This window comes from Cebus imitator, unplaced genomic scaffold (genome assembly GCF_001604975.1).
Source record: "Cebus imitator isolate Cc_AM_T3 unplaced genomic scaffold, Cebus_imitator-1.0 Scaffold78, whole genome shotgun sequence".
Lineage (NCBI taxonomy): Eukaryota > Metazoa > Chordata > Mammalia > Primates > Cebidae > Cebus > Cebus imitator.
Genome location: NW_016107393.1, coordinates 2,946,122 through 2,964,225, shown reverse-complemented (window position 1 = coordinate 2,964,225; position 18,104 = coordinate 2,946,122). Strand labels below are relative to the sequence as shown.

Here is an 18,104-nt window from a genome sequence, read left to right as displayed (position 1 = left end):
TGGTTTTGCCCCTCCTTCACCTTCCATCATGATTGTGAGGCCTCCCCAGCCATGTAGAACTGTGAGCTAATTAAATCTCTTTTTCTTTATAAATTACTCAGTCTCAGGTATTTCTTCATAGTAGTATGAAAATGGAATAATACAACAACTCTGTTAATATGGTAAAAACGATTGAATTCTACAATTCAGAAGAATTGTCTGGTATATGAGTTATATCTCAATAAAGTTGTTATATATATATTAAAAAAAAAAAAACCTGACATGCCAGAGCCTGTCTCCCAGAGAGCCACCTGTACCAGCTGTTACTTATCTATACTACATGAAAGTTATATGCTAAAGAAGAATTCTTATTATTGGAGAAGAGCATTATAAATCCTTTACTCATGCATTAAGCCAAATATCTAAAGAGGTGACAGAAGTTCTAGCTAGAGTGTTTAGACAAGAGAAAGAAATAAAAGGCATCCAAATTGGAAAGGAAAATGTCAAATTATCATTATTTGCAGATGGTATGATCTTATATTTGGAAAAAACTGAAGATTCCACTGAAAAAACTAGTAGAACTGATAAACAAAATTGGTAAATTTGCAGGATATGAAATCAGGATACAAAAATTAGTAGCATTCCTACATACCAAGAGCAAACAATCTGAAAAAGAAATCAAGAAGGTAGTCCTATTTACAATAGCTATAACTAAAATTAAATGCCTAGGAATTCATTTAACCAAAGAAGTAAAAAATCTCTACAACAAAAACTATGAAACATTGATGAAAGAAATTGAAGAGGACACACGCACACACAAAAATGGAAGAATATTCCATGTTCATGGATTGGAAGGAACAATACTGTTAAAATGTCCATACTACCCAAAGCAATCTGCAGATTCAGTGTAATCCCTATCAAAATACCAATGACAACATTTTTCACAGACATAGAACAGACTACCCTAAAATGTATATGGAAGCACAAAAGATCCAGAATAGCCAAAATTATCCTGAGCAAAAAGAACCAAACTGGAGGAATCACATTACCTGCTTCAAATTATTCTGCAGAGATATAGTAACCAAAACATTGTGGTACTTGCATAAAAACAGACACATAGACCAATGGAACAGAATAGAGAACCCAGAAATAAATCTGTACGTCCACAATGAACTCATTTTTGTCATTTTGACAAAAATATACATAGTGGAAAGGACAGTCTCTTCAATAAATGGTGGTTGAAAGCTGATTGTCTATATTTAGAAGAATGAAACTAGACTCTACAAAAAGATACAAAAATTAGCCAGGTGTGGTGGCATGTACCTGTGCTCCTAGCTACTTGGGAGACTGAAGTTGGTGGATCACCAGTGCCCAGGGAGGTCAGGGCTACAGTGAAAGATGATCACGTCACTGCACTCCAGCCTGGGTGACAGACTGAGAGACCCTGTCTTGAAAAATAGTAATAATAAAATTAAATTTAAATTAAAAAATATGTAGTTAGAATGGATAATATCTAGTATTTGATAGCACAATAGGCTGACTATAGTCAAAATAACTTATTGTACGTTTCAAAATAACTAAAAGAGTTTAACTGGATTGTTTGTAATGCAGAGAAAGGATAAATGCTTGATGGGATGGATACTCCATTTACCCTGATGTGATTATTATGCATTCTGTGCCTGTATCAAAATAGCTTGTGTACTTCATAAATGTATGTACCTATTATGTACCCACAAAAGTTAAACAATTATGTACCCACAAAAGTTAAAAATAGTCAACTAGGAAAAACTAGAGGTGACAGCTAATTTAAATGCTAAAAGGGATATTTGCTACAATAATACAAAACTCATTAGAAATAAAAGTCGAATATAAATATTCAAATCCCTCTCCTAACTACTACCTGTCCCCGAATACCATCTGCAGCCAAGCCATAATAAACCCTTTTAGTCTTTAACTATCCAATGTCTAGACTACCCATTCACCTCAAAGTAAGAATAACTTTCAGAAATTTTTCTTTTTTAAGAGAACAAGTTGAATCATAACTTCGAGAGCAGACAGTAACTATACAGGTTCAAGTTGTCTTTTTCTTGTAAAAACCCTGTAATTATATTTGATTTGCATAAAACTCGTCTACTAGCCATTCGGTAATTCTGAATAGCAAAGAGTGTCTGGCTTCAAGATGCTCCTCCCCGCTTCTCTCCTGCACTTTTGGCTAGTCAGAAGCAAAGAGTTGGCCAACAGGATATTCTCATTCAGCCTGACCCACCTGCCAGTAGGATCTGTCAACTAGGTGTCCTGGCTGAGTCTGAGCATTTCTCAGCCCTTGCCCATAGGGAAGCGTTGTGCATCACTGTCTTGGATAATGAGGAGGAAGATCATTTTTATTGTGTTTACTACTCCTGTGCCATTTGCTTACTTCCAGCATAACTCTATTGCTTGCAGGTTACAGCTCAACAGATTTGTTCTTGCACTGCAGGTTTGGGAGGCAGATGGATGTAAGCCAGAAATTGAATTCATTTTTGTTTTGTTCTTGGCAGGTAGTACATGCCACACTACTACCCTTCCTGCTCTTGTGCGCACACCTACCCTGATGATGCAGCCTTCACTGGATATCAAACCATTTATGTCTTTTCCAGTGGACAGTAGTTCTGCTGTTGGGCTCTTTCCAAATTTTAACACAGTGAGTAAATTCATTTCTATTTTATTTCTGTCCTCCTCCATTGCTTTCATTACATTTGTGAATAGTCAGTGGATACAGCCTGTTTCCAAAATATGTAATTTTAGACCATATGTTGGATATGCTGCTCAGTTGTTCTATGAAAGATGATTCTTCACCCATGGGAGTAGCCCAAACAATAGCCAGCATCTTTATTATACAAATATTTCCACAGAAAACTTTTCACCTGTTGTGTTGTACAATTTTGATAAAATTTTCAGTGGCTTTGGAATATATGTCACTTCTGGGATGTTATTCACATGCTCAGGAACACAATTTAAAGATACCAAGACACATTGATTTTTCCCTTCTCTTAGAAAGAAAAAAAAACGAATGTAGGCCATGTCTCTCTGGCTGCATTTTTATTTGGGAGATATTTTAGATAAAATGTGACTCTTACACAAACAAAAGTTATATTTGGGGGCTATTGTAGATTATGTTAATTTGACTCTATTAAGAAAAAGAAAAACACTCATTTTAAATCTACATATTAGTTATCTGCAAGATACTTTGACATTTTAAAATCTACGATAAACGTTAGTGAATTACCTATAATTACTAATGTTCTTCAGGTCTGCTGACTTTCTTTTATTTGAATGGAAAACATTTTGTAGGTATGTCAAGTGGAGCATGAAATATTTCAACAATAGAATTTAGCATAAAATCAATCTGTAGCCAGATTCTAAACCTTATAGTAAAAGAAAAGGTTCAACAGTTCAGGTGAATGCATAAATTGTCAGCTTGGTTGATAAATACAGTCAGTTGGGGCATGATGGTCTACATGAATGATACAGCATTCTAAATGCCGCTGTAATAAAATTGCATTATCTACACCATGAGACAGTGAACATCTGAAGTATTGCGAAATGTTTCATTTGGCAAACTTATTTTCTGTTTGAAGCGAAAACAGCAAGAGAATTTTTCCTTAAGGATTTTCAATAAAATCTGCTGACAAGCCCTCTGTCAGGGCTTAGAGTTGTAAGGTAATTAGGGAGTAGGGCATCGGCCAACTTTTTACAGAGCACTGGCCTTGACTTAGTGAGTAAACAGTTGAATGTTTTTGTCTTCTTTGAGGTTTTCAGAGACAAGTCAAATAGTTAATGAAAGAAAAGCTATAAAAGGTGAGCATTGTTCCTTGAGTAGTAGAATGGCTCAGTAGGATAAATCATGCCTGCCTTGGTTCCATCGATCCAACTCCTCCCAGAGCACCACATTACACCATTTCAGAGAACGTGAACTTGATGATGCCAATGGTATCCCCTATTCAAACATTTGTGACATATTCCAAACATAACTGAATTAAGCTATACTTCATAAAACGTTTATGAGGTCTTTGGAAGTTAGCATTTATAGCCATTGCAGAAATCTAGCTGCTGTCAGGAAGCAGCATTCATGGTACAAGTAGTCATAAATGGCTTACTGTGGCAGACCTCTCTTTATTTATTTTATTTTACTTTTTACTTTATTTATTTATTCGAGACAGCTTTGCTCTGTTGCTCAGGCTGGAGTGCAGTGGCATGATCTCAGCTCACTGCAGCCTCCACCTCCCAGGTTCAAGTGATTCTTGTGCCTCAGCCTCCTGGGTAGCTGGGATTACAAGTGCATGCCACCATGCCTGGCTAATTTTTGTATTTTTGATAGAGACAGGGTTTCGCCATGTTGGCCAGGCTGGTCTCAAACTCCTGGCCTCAAGTGATTCGCCCGCCTCCACCTCCTAAAGTCCTGGGGTTATATGTGTGAGCCATTGCACCGGCCTCTTTGTTTTTTTTAAACATAAATAATATATGAATACTTACTCCAAAAATTCAAATAAACCAGCATTCAGGGTAAAATTAGAAAGTCACATTCCCTACCCCTGCACACACTTTTACTTCCTTCACTAGAGGAAGGAGGTCAGCAGCTGGTATCGATCCTTCCAATTCCCTTCTGGAAGTATGTTATGCATATACCTAAAGGGTATCTAGTCACAGTTTCATTTTTCACAACTGCAGTCATATAATTAGCACTATCTGTTAGTCACATTTTTGGTTATCAAAATGTCTTACATCTGCCTCTCTGTTTGGAAGAGCTGTAAAACAAAAATCGAGATAATATTTTCATAAAGGATTTTTAAAGATAAAATTACAATTTCATAATAGTTTATGAATGTTGCATAGAAGATATAGATGCAGTAATATGTCTTTTTGTTTGATTAATTATACACAGCAGTTAATCTTATTATATATTTGAGAAAACCCAAAGAATAATTATATTAATAGAAGTTCATTTTTTTTTCTTCTTGAAAGAAAATTAACATCATTTTCAAATAAAAATACTATTTGGTGAAGGTGAAGAATATCACAAAGAATTACATTAAATAATTATTTTACTCTCCCTATATTATATGCATGGCATTTATTAAACAGAGAGCTCTTCTAGTAGTGTATTGAATATTAAGTCATTATAAGTGGAACCCCTATCATCTTGTAAGACATGAATTTATGTGATCATTGGGTGACCTATGATTTTTCACTGTGAGTTGCAACTTAAATTATTCTAATCCTTTTCCTATAGACTTTTCCATTCTGTTATCCAACTCACCCAACAGAATACCTAAGGGAATGTCATGAAAGTCATTGTCTACATTTTCCTAGGAAAATGCTGTTATATCACCATTTATAACTACACTGGACTATTGTATATCTGTGATTTTTTCATCTCTCAAAGTACTTAGACCTCAAAACGTTTTGGTAGGCCATGATTATTACTCCTATTGTCTCGAGGAAGAAAGAGAATTATTGAAGGAAGAACTGAGACTTGAATTAGAATCTTTTTAACTTCAAAACTCATGTTTGGGCCCTATGTCCTTCAGTCTTTTGGCCCATATCACCTCCCACCTCATTCACTGTGAACAAAGCTCAATCAGAAATCTTTTGTACTCTTTTCTGGAGCTGTGGTAGGCAATTTTCAATAGAATCATTAAATAGAGGAAATGGTTTTTTGAATGTGTATAATAGACCTCTATAAACAATATGAAGCAGAAAATATTTGAAAAACATCTATAATTTCTTGTTGGCAAATTTTTAAAGTATATTGTACTCAATAGTCCACCTGTTCTTTGAAAACAAGGTGAAATTTACCATATCTCTTTATTTTTAACCAAGGTTAATATTAGTAAATATAAGAAATGAGGCCAATTTTCATCTTATAATTATTATCAGAAGAATGAAAACACTATGCTGCGACACCATAGCTGAAAGTTTTGAAGGTTTGATGTTTTGTTATTCTCTTTAAGTAGATTTTTTAAAATATATAATGTTTTCCTCTACTGAGACCAGCTCGGCCATAGAGACCCCCCACCCAGAGGCGCTGAAGGCATTAAGAAGCAGACACCCAGATAGAATAGCAAAGTGGGACTGTTTGGGGGCCAACAGTCTTCCGAGCAGAGAGCTTCAGCCGGCTGACAGCATTCTGGGCTGAGGGCCTCGAGCAGACTCTGACCTACGTATTTATTCTCTCTGAACAATGATTATTATTAGCAAACAGGTGTTCTGTTTTCTCATAGAACCAAGACAAACTAGGTAGGCAGCTGGTGCCTACTTACCACTAATCAAGGACAAACTAGAAAGTATTCTCCACGAGGGAGCCACAGGGAGCAGGATCACATATCCTGTGCTTAAAGAATTGTTTTAACTGGTGTATGATATACATATACTGTTTTGCTACTTTAGAATGCCCTATGCAGTTTTCCACTTAGCAGGGGGTGGGGGGGTGGCTAGGCTTTTTTTTGCCATCATTCTTCTTAGCAAATAATATAATTTTATCATGCACTCAGCATTTCTCAGCATTCCTCTTTCTTATAGTGAAATATAATATCTGATAAACATAGAAAGAATTAAATGAAATTATGTTGTATTCCAATATAGAATAAATGCCCGTTCTATGCTAAGTTGTACCCAATGAAGAAATATCGGGTTCTTTTAGTGGTTGCCTTGCCTTATCCACCACAACTGACACAATCTCCCTCAATGCTTATGTATGAAAAAATAAGCAAATAATTTTAGTCTTTGTATAAGCAGAGTTTAAAGAGACATGATAAAGAAGATGGAGTATGGATCATTGATAACTTATGATGGAGTACATGCCAAGGACACATGACTGCAGGATGATGATGTTAACTCTATGCTTCAGCAGTGTACTTTACAGAGGGGATGTTTTGAGGCATTTATAGGTAAAAGCCTGTGTGGACCAAAACATAAAGTTTAAAAGATCTTGATCCTAATATTCCAAAGCCTGTGCCTGGCTACCCACTAAAGCTCATTTCCACCACTGCTACCCTACCTTCAACTATGTGTCATTCAAAGTTCAACTTAGATATCTCCTCCTTCCCAGAAAGTCTTCTGTGACTCTTCCAGTCTGAATTAAGTCCCATCCTCTGTGTTCCAAAGTAGCCCCAGATTACATCAATTATAGCAGTTATCACACCATAGCCTAATTACCTGCTAATCTTTCTTCTTCACTAGAACATCAGATCCTCGAGGACAGAGGCATCTTATTCATCTTAGTATGTTGGGTGTCTGACACAGGCACTCAACAAAATTTTTTGGAAGAGAGGAAAAGTCAGAAGGAAGTGCCCCAGTTCCTTGGTTTTCAATGTTCATACTCTCCAATCTAGTAAAAGGAATATTAACATTTATGAGTCCCTTCTAAGACCAGGTGATAAGCCCAAATGCTTAACTTTATTTTTATATTCCTGAGAACTATCATTGTTTTCTAGCCTAAAGGCAGTAGTTACAAACTCTATTCCAGCTATAGTGCCCAGTGCTCTCTGTTTGGCTGGTGTATGAATATTGGGAGTTTAATACATTCCTTGTCCCAGAACCCAGCTTTAAGAGTATTTAAAAGCAAAATTGTTAGTGACTGGATTTTATGGAAAATATATGTAGTAAAGAGTATTAGGTTTGGGAAGAAGATAAGCAAATTAAATAAAACAAAAATACCCTTGTGCCCAATAAACTTATAAGAAAAAAATGGAGTAAACAAACTTGAAAAAGCAAAGGGAAAATAGTTACTGAAGTTTATAGTGTTCAAGAAACAACATAAAAAATATTTTTTTCTTAGTAGAGATGCTTTCATTTTTTATTATTAATTTTTCTTTAGATTTGCCAATTTCTCCATGGTCATTCTTCAGTGGCTGTGTGTAATGTTTTGGGAGCTGCCAAAATACACACAACTGCTTCTTACATTAGAATTAGTATCTCCCATTTCCTTTACTGTGGATTAAATTTTCATCTTTGTTCACAAACAACTGGAATAATACTTGGTGTTTTCTTGCCCTTAAGAAGAGACTTCTTCTTAATTGAAATAAATTGAATACTTACCAAGATGGATAATATTAACTTAATATGATAAAGTAAGTACATTTATAAGATACATTTCTATACAGAGAGACTGCTATGAACTGAATGTTTGTGTCCCCTCAAAATTCATATGTTCAAGTCATAATCCCCAATTTGAGAGTGATGGTATTTGGAGGTAGAGCCTTTGAAGGTAATTCATGTTAGTTGAGATCATGAGGTGGGCCTTCATGATGGGATTAGTGCTCTATAAGAAGAGACGGAGAGAGCTTTTCCTCCTCTTTGCCATGGGAGGACACAGTAAGACGGCAGCCAGCTGCAAGCCCAGGAAGACAGCTCTCACCCAGAACCCTACCATGCTGGCACCTCAGCCTCCAGAACTATGAGAAAATAAATTACTGTTTTTTCCACGCAGTCTGTGGTATTTGGTTATGGCAGCCTGAGCAGACAGAGACACATATCCAACTTACATGATGTGACAATACATGATGTAAGTAAAGTTTCTTTTTAGCAGCCACACATTGTGTACATGCAGATGTATTTGTGTAACTGTTCAGAGCAATAGCTATAATCAAGAGCTGCCTTGAGACTGCAGTTACTTGTCAATTTCTCTGCCAATTGGCAGGTGTTTTACGTGCCTATTTATTTGAAGTGTTTTTTTGAGTCCTGCCATGTTTTTACAACTGCTCTAGGAAAGTACAAGTACAATGGCAGTCACTGCTACTTTACCAACAATCTTAATTTTGTGAAAAATCTGATTTTTACTGCCTACCTTGAAATTGTTTTTTTTCCTGAGACATAAATATATGGAACAGAATAAAGATGATTTCTAAGTTTAAAGTTCCAAACCACCGTATGATTCTTTGAATCATCCATGACAAGCTGTGAAATGATCTACATGATTACCATTTATTTTATCATTCTAGAACCTCTGAGATTCTGACTCATTCATGGTTTGGCAATATCGATGAATATTTAAAATTTTTTTTCTTGTAGTAGAAATAAAAATATATTCATCAGAGAGATTCTAAATAAAGAAATTGGGAATCAAATTCACATTTGCTTTGCTTTTAATTCATGCCATGTTTCCCATGAGGTGTTATTGTAAGGAAACCTGAAGCTAGGACATTTAACTTTTTAACTTGCCTTTAATATCTTTATCTGTTTAGTGAAGTCTTTATTTAAACATTTGAATATGTACTTTTATCTTATATGATTATTTTCAATTTAAGTAGAATACTTTTGCAAACCCAAAGTGAACTTTTGCCCTTTGAGTCTTGTCACTCTAATAGTGCTTGCTGTCATTAAAAAGTTATGTATTCCATGTTTCTTAGGATACTAGTATGTCCAACTGACAGCTTGTACCGACACAGTCATCACGGTCAAGTAAAAGAAAATATGGTTGAATTTTTATTTTTTGTGACATGCTTGAAAATATATTGAAGGATTATCTTGTTTTATGTGTTCTAAAGGAGCGTTTAGAACTAAAATATGCCAACAAAAATTTTCCATGCTTACTCAAAATCACTTGAAGAGGGGAGAGGTTGATACCCATTACTAAGCTTAGATAACACAACAGCAACATTCCCCAGATCATTAGAAAAAAAATAGTTATCGGAAATCTTTGAAATGTGGTATAAAGCTAACAAAGATTTTGTACAAATATTTAAGCATTGGTTTATATGGCTAGAAAAGTTTACATTTCTATTAATTTTTTTTTTTTTTTTTGAGACAGAGTTTGGCTCTGTTGCCCAGGCTGGAATGCAGTAGTGCAGTCTCGGCTCACTGCAGCCTCCATCTCCTGGATTCAAGTGATTCTTCTGCCTCAACCTCCTAGCAGCTGAAACTACAGGTGCACGCCACCACGCCTAGCTAATTTTTGTATTTTTTGGTAGAGATGGGGTTTTGCTATGTTGCCCAGGCTGGTCTCAAACTCCTGAGCACAGGTAACTTGCCTGCCTCAGCCTTCCAAAGTACTGGGATTACAGGTGTTAGCTACCATTCCTGGCACATTTCTATTAAATTTGACAGGGAGAAAAAGTATGTAAACATACCACGGGTAGGAAAAAAAAACACATAGTGACCATCTGCACTATTGTGTCCCTCACCCTTTCAAACCATAATATGTGCTTTTACAATTTGACCCATGTCCCTTGCCTTACTCAAAAGCCTCAAGATTTATCTTACTAAGGGCTTTGTCTTCAACTCTCTCTCTTCTCTACTCACTCTTGAAACCACTTTAGAATATGCAGATATTATTTATATGGTATGTATGTATGTATTATATGTTTGTACAGTGTGTAGCAACATTTTTTTCTCTCTAATAAATTGCTTGTTTAGGACATCTAGAAAAAGTCACTCATTCACAACGATTTACTGCATGTCTACAAGCCCCTGGCATTGTGCTAAGGAGACAGTTTATTGTGATGAATTAGAAGTTGCTCAGTAGAAATTGCTTCCTCTTGTATAATTCACTATCACATAACTGAGGATTGTGCTCATAGTGAACAGTCAATTCACTTCATAAAAGCTGCCTACACATATGAGATGGAGGCTTTGATAGACCTTTATGAGGTAAAGGAATATAAAATTTCAGGAGCCTATGAAAAGAGGCATCTGTAGATCCACCATGCTGTGTCCTCTTACATGTCCCTTTCTTTATTCTAGTCCCAATGTCACATGGCTCTGGGGCCTCATCTTCAGTGCTAGAGTTTCAAGGATTATGTGTACTTGGAGGGGACATCGGATTTTCTGGCAAGACAGGTCTTTAGTCTTGGCGCTGTCCCAGGTCAGCATTTTTCAAGAGTAAAGTCAACTTGGAAAAACTGTCTATGTTGGTCCCTCTTCTGAAAAATTTTTATCTTATTCTATGCTAATATTCTTAACAAATGTCCATATAATTAAAAAGGAAGAAGAGGAAACAGGAAAATTTTAAGAGGAAAATACTTAGCTTCTCTCAGTGACCAAAACTTTGTATCTGTGGTAAAATAGGCAAGCCTAATAAATACAAAAAAGTAGCAAAATATTATTGTACAAAACATTTCCTCCAGCCCAGAAAAGGTATTTCTAAATTAGTTAGTTGCTCTAGAAACTTTAATCAATCATGGTGGCCCCTGAAAAACTTTTATCAACAGCTTGGGAACCCATTCAACAACACAGATCTGTTTTTTCTTCCACCTTCTAGATTTTTGTGTTCAGAATTAAGTCTCACATCCCTTAGGGGTTAGAGAGACATACTTTGGAATATTCTGGTTCCTTTACTTTTATAGATGCTTTTGAGGGTGCTAAAGATGAATTGGAGTTTAGCAATCTGTGAAGTTTCAACATCTTTGCAGAGCTCAGTAGGAATCTTGAAAAAACACTTTTTACAGATTTGCTTTCAATTCAGGTTTTCTTACCTTCCTTTTTATGTTCTGATACTTGAAATTTTTGGAAGATACAAATTGCATAAATGATACCTTTTTCATGGAATTCTAGCATCAGAAGGATTTAGCATATTTCAAAGACATTTTACATTAATTCTTTTAATGTACCCACATATGAAATACGTTACCTGTGTCATTGTTGTGCCCTTTTTGCAAATCAGAAGATTGAAGAACAGAATCCAGTTTTCTTATTTATTGTGACAGAGAGCCCTACCACTGAAAAGAAAAAACATAAAATCCAAATATCAGAAAAGCAAAAGCTGGTCTCCACCATACTATATCCTGAACTTAAATGTGTGCAATTCTCTCAGGTTATTCATGTGCGAAATATTTTTTTAAGTACCCGATAAATCCTGTAGCTTCTAAAGTCAAGTTGAAAATTCTCCTTTGCGGTGTATTTGATTCAGGAGATAGATACGTCTTGTCAGCCTATACTTGTTTTATCTTATTGTGAATACAGTTTTTAGAGCCAACCAAAGAGCTGAGTGGTATTAGAGAAAATATACCTGATTTTTTTCCCAGGCTGATGATTTACAAATAATTAGCGGTACACAGAAAGAAATTCTCTAACAATTAAGAACACATGTCTGGGCCCATTTAATTTCTGTGTTCCCCAGGTAGACCCAAACCGAGGAACCCATAAATATCTGCATTTCCAAAATGAGCTGGAGCTGTTAGATGCTAAAATGATTACAAATGACTGCTATCACATGGTACATTTTTGAAGCACTTACCTTTCTAAGGAAGTGGTAGCATTTATTTATTTAGTCAGTCACTCATTCATCAACTATTTCCTACCTCCTCCAAAAAGCCATTTGGAGAGTTCTTTCAGACCTCAGAAAAATAACTCTACTTATTTGTTCTAAAGTAAACTTCTAACCGTCCTACCTGGCCTTGCCTCTGCTTCATGCTGTCCAGGGAAGCAGAACCCAGAATAAAGGGGAGAACAAGATAAGGCGATTCACTTGAGGTATAAGGAAAAAAACAACATAGTGGGAGTTAGAAGACCCATGTCTAGACTCATAGTCTTTGATCTCAAGAGAGTCACTTTGTGCCTATTTTCCTCATTTTCATGATGTAATACCTTCCTATTTTTACATTATAGAAATTTGAGTTTTTTATGTTTATGAGGAATTGAGGGTATATGACTGAATATTTAGAAAACTTTTGGAGTTTAATGAGAGGCTGTGAGAAAATCATAAGTATATAACATATCACCATACTATTTCTAATAACTTAAAATACCTATAAATATCAAATGAGATGATGTTTATGAAAGGATACTTAAAACAGCAAAGCTCTATTCTTACAATATTGATATTTTAATTACTATTTCTATCCCTTTGATCTCTTCTTCCTAATTACTTCAAATAAACCAAGTTTTATGTTTGTCACTAGGGCTGGCTGTGTACATTACAGCAATCCTAATTAACGTAGATGCTAAAGATATACATATGGCTAAGACCTTGAGTTTAAGAACTTAACACTCCAGTTTAAAATAGTTATTCCTGGTACTTAGCAGGTGCTTACTTTATGTTATCTGAATGAGATAATGCTAGAGCATACTTAAAGATCATAGTAACTTGACTGCCTGGAAACCGTACAGAGGTGCTGCAGCTGAATTTGGAGCAGAGATCAGAAGAGAATATATTAAGTGGAGGTTGGGAATAAGCAAAACCAGTCTGAGTGGATTCTATTTTTCCCTGTTTACTTTCAGTGATATTTAGGCTTTAAAGGCTACATGCCATTTTAAACCTGAGAGTTGTGTACCTATGATACATTGTCATAGAGTACTAAGACATAATGTTTTTTGCTATATTTTTAAAATACTGTTGACATCCAAATATAGAACCTTAATCCCCACATTATTCATTAATCAAATTGCAACTAAGTTAGAATGGCCATTTAAAACACATTTTAAACTAAGTCATAATAATCAATATACCAAATTATCCTTTGTACATTGATGATGGATACTTATTCCAAAAAATCCCTTGAACTTTGACTGTTATACATCTCCCTTTACCCTACCCACTCTTCCCCTCTCCCGCATACCTGTTTTCCTGCATTTAAATTGCCAATCTCATGAAAAGGACCCCCCTTAACCTGTGCTCTGAGCATGGCATCTAACTGTAAGTTTGTTGCCTACTCAAAAAAGATTAGTAGTTTTATATTCTATCCAAAAGTATTATGTAAACTTTAATGGTATGTACATATGCATAAAAAATATTTTTTCTCAGAATGCAAATATCCATTTAAATAAAAAAATTTTAAATTACACAGGCTAAGACATTCAGAGCTGTTAGAACAGCAGAGAAATATGCCAGTCTTTAGACTTCTGAGGTGGTGGGGGGAGTAAAACGGATGCATCTTACATCAGTTCCCTCAGAAAAGAACTATCTAGGAAGGCAGCCTGTAGCATAGAGCTCATCACTCCTGTGCAATCAGAGCCTCCATTGTCTTCAGAGATTGCTGCTGCCTTACAGGCCTGGCCCCTTTAATGGATGAGTAGCTTCTGAAGAAGCACTGTGACACCCAGATGTAGAGTTCTTTGAAGCTACGCATTTGGGGAACCTTCATTTTGTTGCAGTGCAAGGGTAATGTCAGAATTTCCTGGAGTCAGTCATCACAGGAAATTGTCAGCAATTCATAGACTCCCTTTTACGTTTGCTTCAGCCTCTAGGGTAATCACAAAGATTATAGTCTCCATTTCAGCTCTCATATCACTGAAATATCCTCTGCTGAGAGCATGATTGATTTCCAGGGGCCAGCTTTTAACCTCAGCTTTGGGAGGGCCAGTGGAACTGTAGTGGTTTGATAACTGTCAACAACTGATATTGTGATATTGTTCTATTGTGAGGCAGCAATCTGCTGATTCTTGACTAATTATAGAAAATCTTTTTAATAAAGTGGCATATCAACTTTTCATGTTGTCAGGTATAGGTATTTGTCTGATTTTAGTTAGTATTACAGGTTGCAGGGAGGCAGAAGGGTGAATAAAAATTTCAGATGAGTTTCATGAAGACTTTGAAGGGCCAAGCATCCTGATAGACTGAATTTCAGGAAAGAAAGCAGAATAATTCAGAAACATTTCTGAAAATCTTTATAAGGAGTGCATAGATTGTAAATACAAATGATTTTTGCCTCTTAACAGCCTTTTTCTGAATGTTACTGAGAGGCTTGACATCTTTCATGACAGCTTGCTATGTGGTTCATGTAGGTTTTTCTTCATTGTTTGATTAGGAATTCTTGGTGCCATATCCATGGCCAACATATAAGCAAACTGGATGTGTTTTTAACTGGATGTGATTTCATTCGCTGTATTTGTTTTTCTCTTACATATGTGTTACTCTATTCAGAACATATAGAGGCAGAAAGGGCTTAGTGTATGTTTGAAATAAATTTGTTAAATGCGATAGTTTTGCTTGGCAGTAACTATGTTTCCTTACAAATTCAGAAGAAAAGACAGTTCAATTTAAACTACTTTTGTTTGAACCAGTCTCCTTGCAATCACATGACAATAATGGTAAATCAAATGGACAAATGTTGAATGTCAAGCTGTACCATTAACAGAGCCTTATTCAATAATGCAATTATCACGGCAGGAAGCAGAGTGAAACACTCTATTAAAGCTTTTTATTTTACTTTACAACTATTGTATATTTTATATACTATAAATGCAGAGACAAATTTGAACCAAAAATGTTTTCCAGCAAGAAGAGCTAATATGTGTACACATACCTATTTATAGAGAAGGGCAATAGCAAGATGAACAGATGACATAAAATATTTTTGCTATCAACTTTCCACAAAACCACTCAGGGACCACTTTCCTAGTTAAAACCCTAAAATGTTAATGGCAACAAGGCAAGCCTGTGAGGAAGAGGACCAGTAGAATCAACTCTGATATAGCTGCGACATCCTTGGGTGGGAATCAGGGAAGGGGAAACAGATAAAATGTAGGATAAATATTTTAAAGAGAATGTTTATGTATGTATGTATGTATATTTTTGAGGTGGAGTCTCACTCTGTCACCCAGGCTGGAGTGCAGTGGTGTGATCCTGGCCCACTGCACTCGAACCTCCCAAGTTCAAGCGATTCTCCTGCCTCAGCCTCCCAAGTAGCTGGGATTACAGACACCCACCAACACTCCCAGCTGATTTTTGTATTTTTAGTAGAGATGGGGTTTCACCATGTTGGCCAGGCTGATCTGAAACTCCCAGCCTAAAGAGGAGTGTTAGATAAACTGCAAACAAATAATTTTTAATGTCAGTACGTGCCATGCAATGTTTGGCACATACTTTTAAAAATTATTTGTTGTTTACCCCTAAAATTCCACTTTAACTTAGACAGCTTATATTTTTATTTGCTAAATCTGGTAACCATAGAAGGAGATCTGGATTCAGCTGTTACCTGAGGAGGCTCAAACAAGTCACTAAAATTCTCCAAATCTTTCTTTATTTTCAAGTGAGAAACACTAAACTCAGGCCGGTAGTTCTGGAGCCTGACCTTTCTGCTTCAGTATTCAGCGTTTTATTCTATTGAGTTTCCAGTTAGGATTTTTGTTTGGGTGGGTGAGGAGGTTCTGGGGCTCATACAAAAACAATTTTTTTTTAAGTTTGAAAGTGTAGATTATCCCTAACATTTTACCACTGTGTAATGGGCATGTGGCATGGGAAACTAAGAGCCCAAAATACTTAGAACATTGCACATTTGTTACTTTGTCTAGAGCTTTGCTGGTCCTCAATTGCCATGTTTCTTCTTAGTGAAAGGGCAAGAAATGTGTTGTCCCCCGTTTGGGGGAAAAATGCTTCATTTCCACTTAGCTTTGCAAAATGAAGAAATATGTTCAAACAGAAATATATTCAAAGTTTCAGGTTTCTCTTTTGCACTTCTTCCTGTCCGGTGGAGTTTTCTTTTCATCTTATACCTTTTTAATTGGTGTCATGGACCTCAGCATCAGAATGTATCTGATTAGTCACTGAATAGCCTTTCAAACTTAGCTTTGACAGAATGGTTTTGAAAGGATGTCAGTTAATGCATGTGGCTGTTCAGCAGATGTATTGATTTTTAAATCAAGAAAGTTTATTACTTCTCTAATCTCTTAGAAAGCCCTTGTAACATATTTTTGAGCCCATTTACCAGAAAACAAGGAATTGTGTCCTTACTTGGATTTGGAGATTTAGCACCACTGTTTTTTAAAACTGCATCTGTAAGTATCAGCAAGTATTCTTCAGTTACTTGTATACCTTTTTTTCTCTCCTAAAAATGAATCCTATTTTATAAAAAGATATCTTCAGATTTATTTTTGGTGCTGAATTTTATGTTATGGAAGTTTAATCTTGAGGACAATTTGGGGGATTGTTTTCCAGTCACTATTTAAAAAGAAAACAAAAGTCCAAAAACTAAGTACTGTCTTTTAGCTCACATATTTGGCCTGTCCTTTCAAACTTCGGAATGGATCTCTCATCAAATGTGCTGTGGAATAATCATTTCTCATGACCTATCTTCAAATGAATCTCTATTTTATTTCATAGTTTACACATCTACTAAAAAATTATTCTTTAGTCTGTTTCCAGAAATGATATATGTCTCGTTTTATTTTACCCCAAGAAGATACAATACTACATAAGGAAACACCCAGCCATTTTATTTAGATTCTCTTGGTGAATCTACTTTCTGTTCCTATCACTCAGAATAGTATACTACAAACAGTTTTGTTGGTATTTATCTTTGGGTGATAGAGTTTGTTGTCAGCTATATAAGTCTTGAGCTATTCGTTGTTGCTGTTTAAATATGAATATATCTCATCGAGAAGTGTAAAGTATAAGTATTTTGAGGACAGTAACTTCTCCACATACAAAACATACTTATAATACTTATTTTATTTGTTCTTCTGGGATACTGAAATTCACAAGAGGTAAATTCTTATTAATTCCCTAAAAGATTCCAGGTAGTTTTTCATTTTGCTTAAAACATCTGTAATTTTTCTGATATTTTTTCAAAAGGCGATCTACTAATATCATATGAACTGTTATGCATGATTTTTGGAAGATGTTACAGATCTTTAAAATATTCTGTATACTTTGACCAAAAATTATTTTAGTTATAGGAACATCAAATCTTGAAAATAAAATGAAAACCCTATCAGGAATATTCTTTGCATCCTGATGGAAAAATACCTGTATTCCCTAATGATTTCCAGTCACATCTAAGTATTTGCTTATTTAATAATGGAAACAAACAAAGAAAAGCACAAAGTTTCCTTAGAAGACATAATTCAGCTCATTACCTTAATGCTTTTTCCCTACATTGAAAACAGCAGTTGTAATTGGGGTTGAGGATGCTTTGAGCTTCTTTAATAAATCACATTAACCAACCAGACCTTTCAGTATTCATTTAAAAACCTGAATATGAATACCTATACAAGAGAATTTCAGTTATTTAGTTTACTCATTTAAAACTCAAATAGGAACATCAACGCCAAAAATGTTGCTGGGTATTGTGTGTTACTGACTATGAGGTAAAAGTAAACATTTAATTAAGTCCCATACCCATTTCAGAAATAAATTGAAAGTCTTATTTGTTAAACTGAACTTTTTGAAAAGCTCTTTCATGTGGCTTCTTAAATTACCCAGCAGCATAACT

The 18,104-nt window shown here is 35.4% G+C and overlaps 1 protein-coding gene across 10 annotated transcripts in view; it reads left to right on the top strand.

Annotated features, from left to right (window-relative positions):
- ZNF385B (zinc finger protein 385B) overlaps positions 1 to 18,104 on the top strand; it is a 382,729-nt gene that overhangs the window by 279,183 nt on the left and 85,442 nt on the right. For 9 of the 10 annotated variants that reach the window (XR_005201004.1, XM_017532735.2, XM_017532734.2 and 6 more), the window contains one exon: positions 2,517 to 2,659. Coding sequence is in view for 9 of the 10 variants with exons in the window: in XM_017532735.2 (XP_017388224.1) it covers positions 2,517 to 2,659 (143 nt within the window). In the remaining variant the exon portion in view is untranslated. Of the gene's footprint in view, positions 1 to 2,513; positions 2,660 to 18,104 lie in introns of all 10 variants that reach the window. The other variant, XM_037740046.1, reaches the window with a different exon arrangement.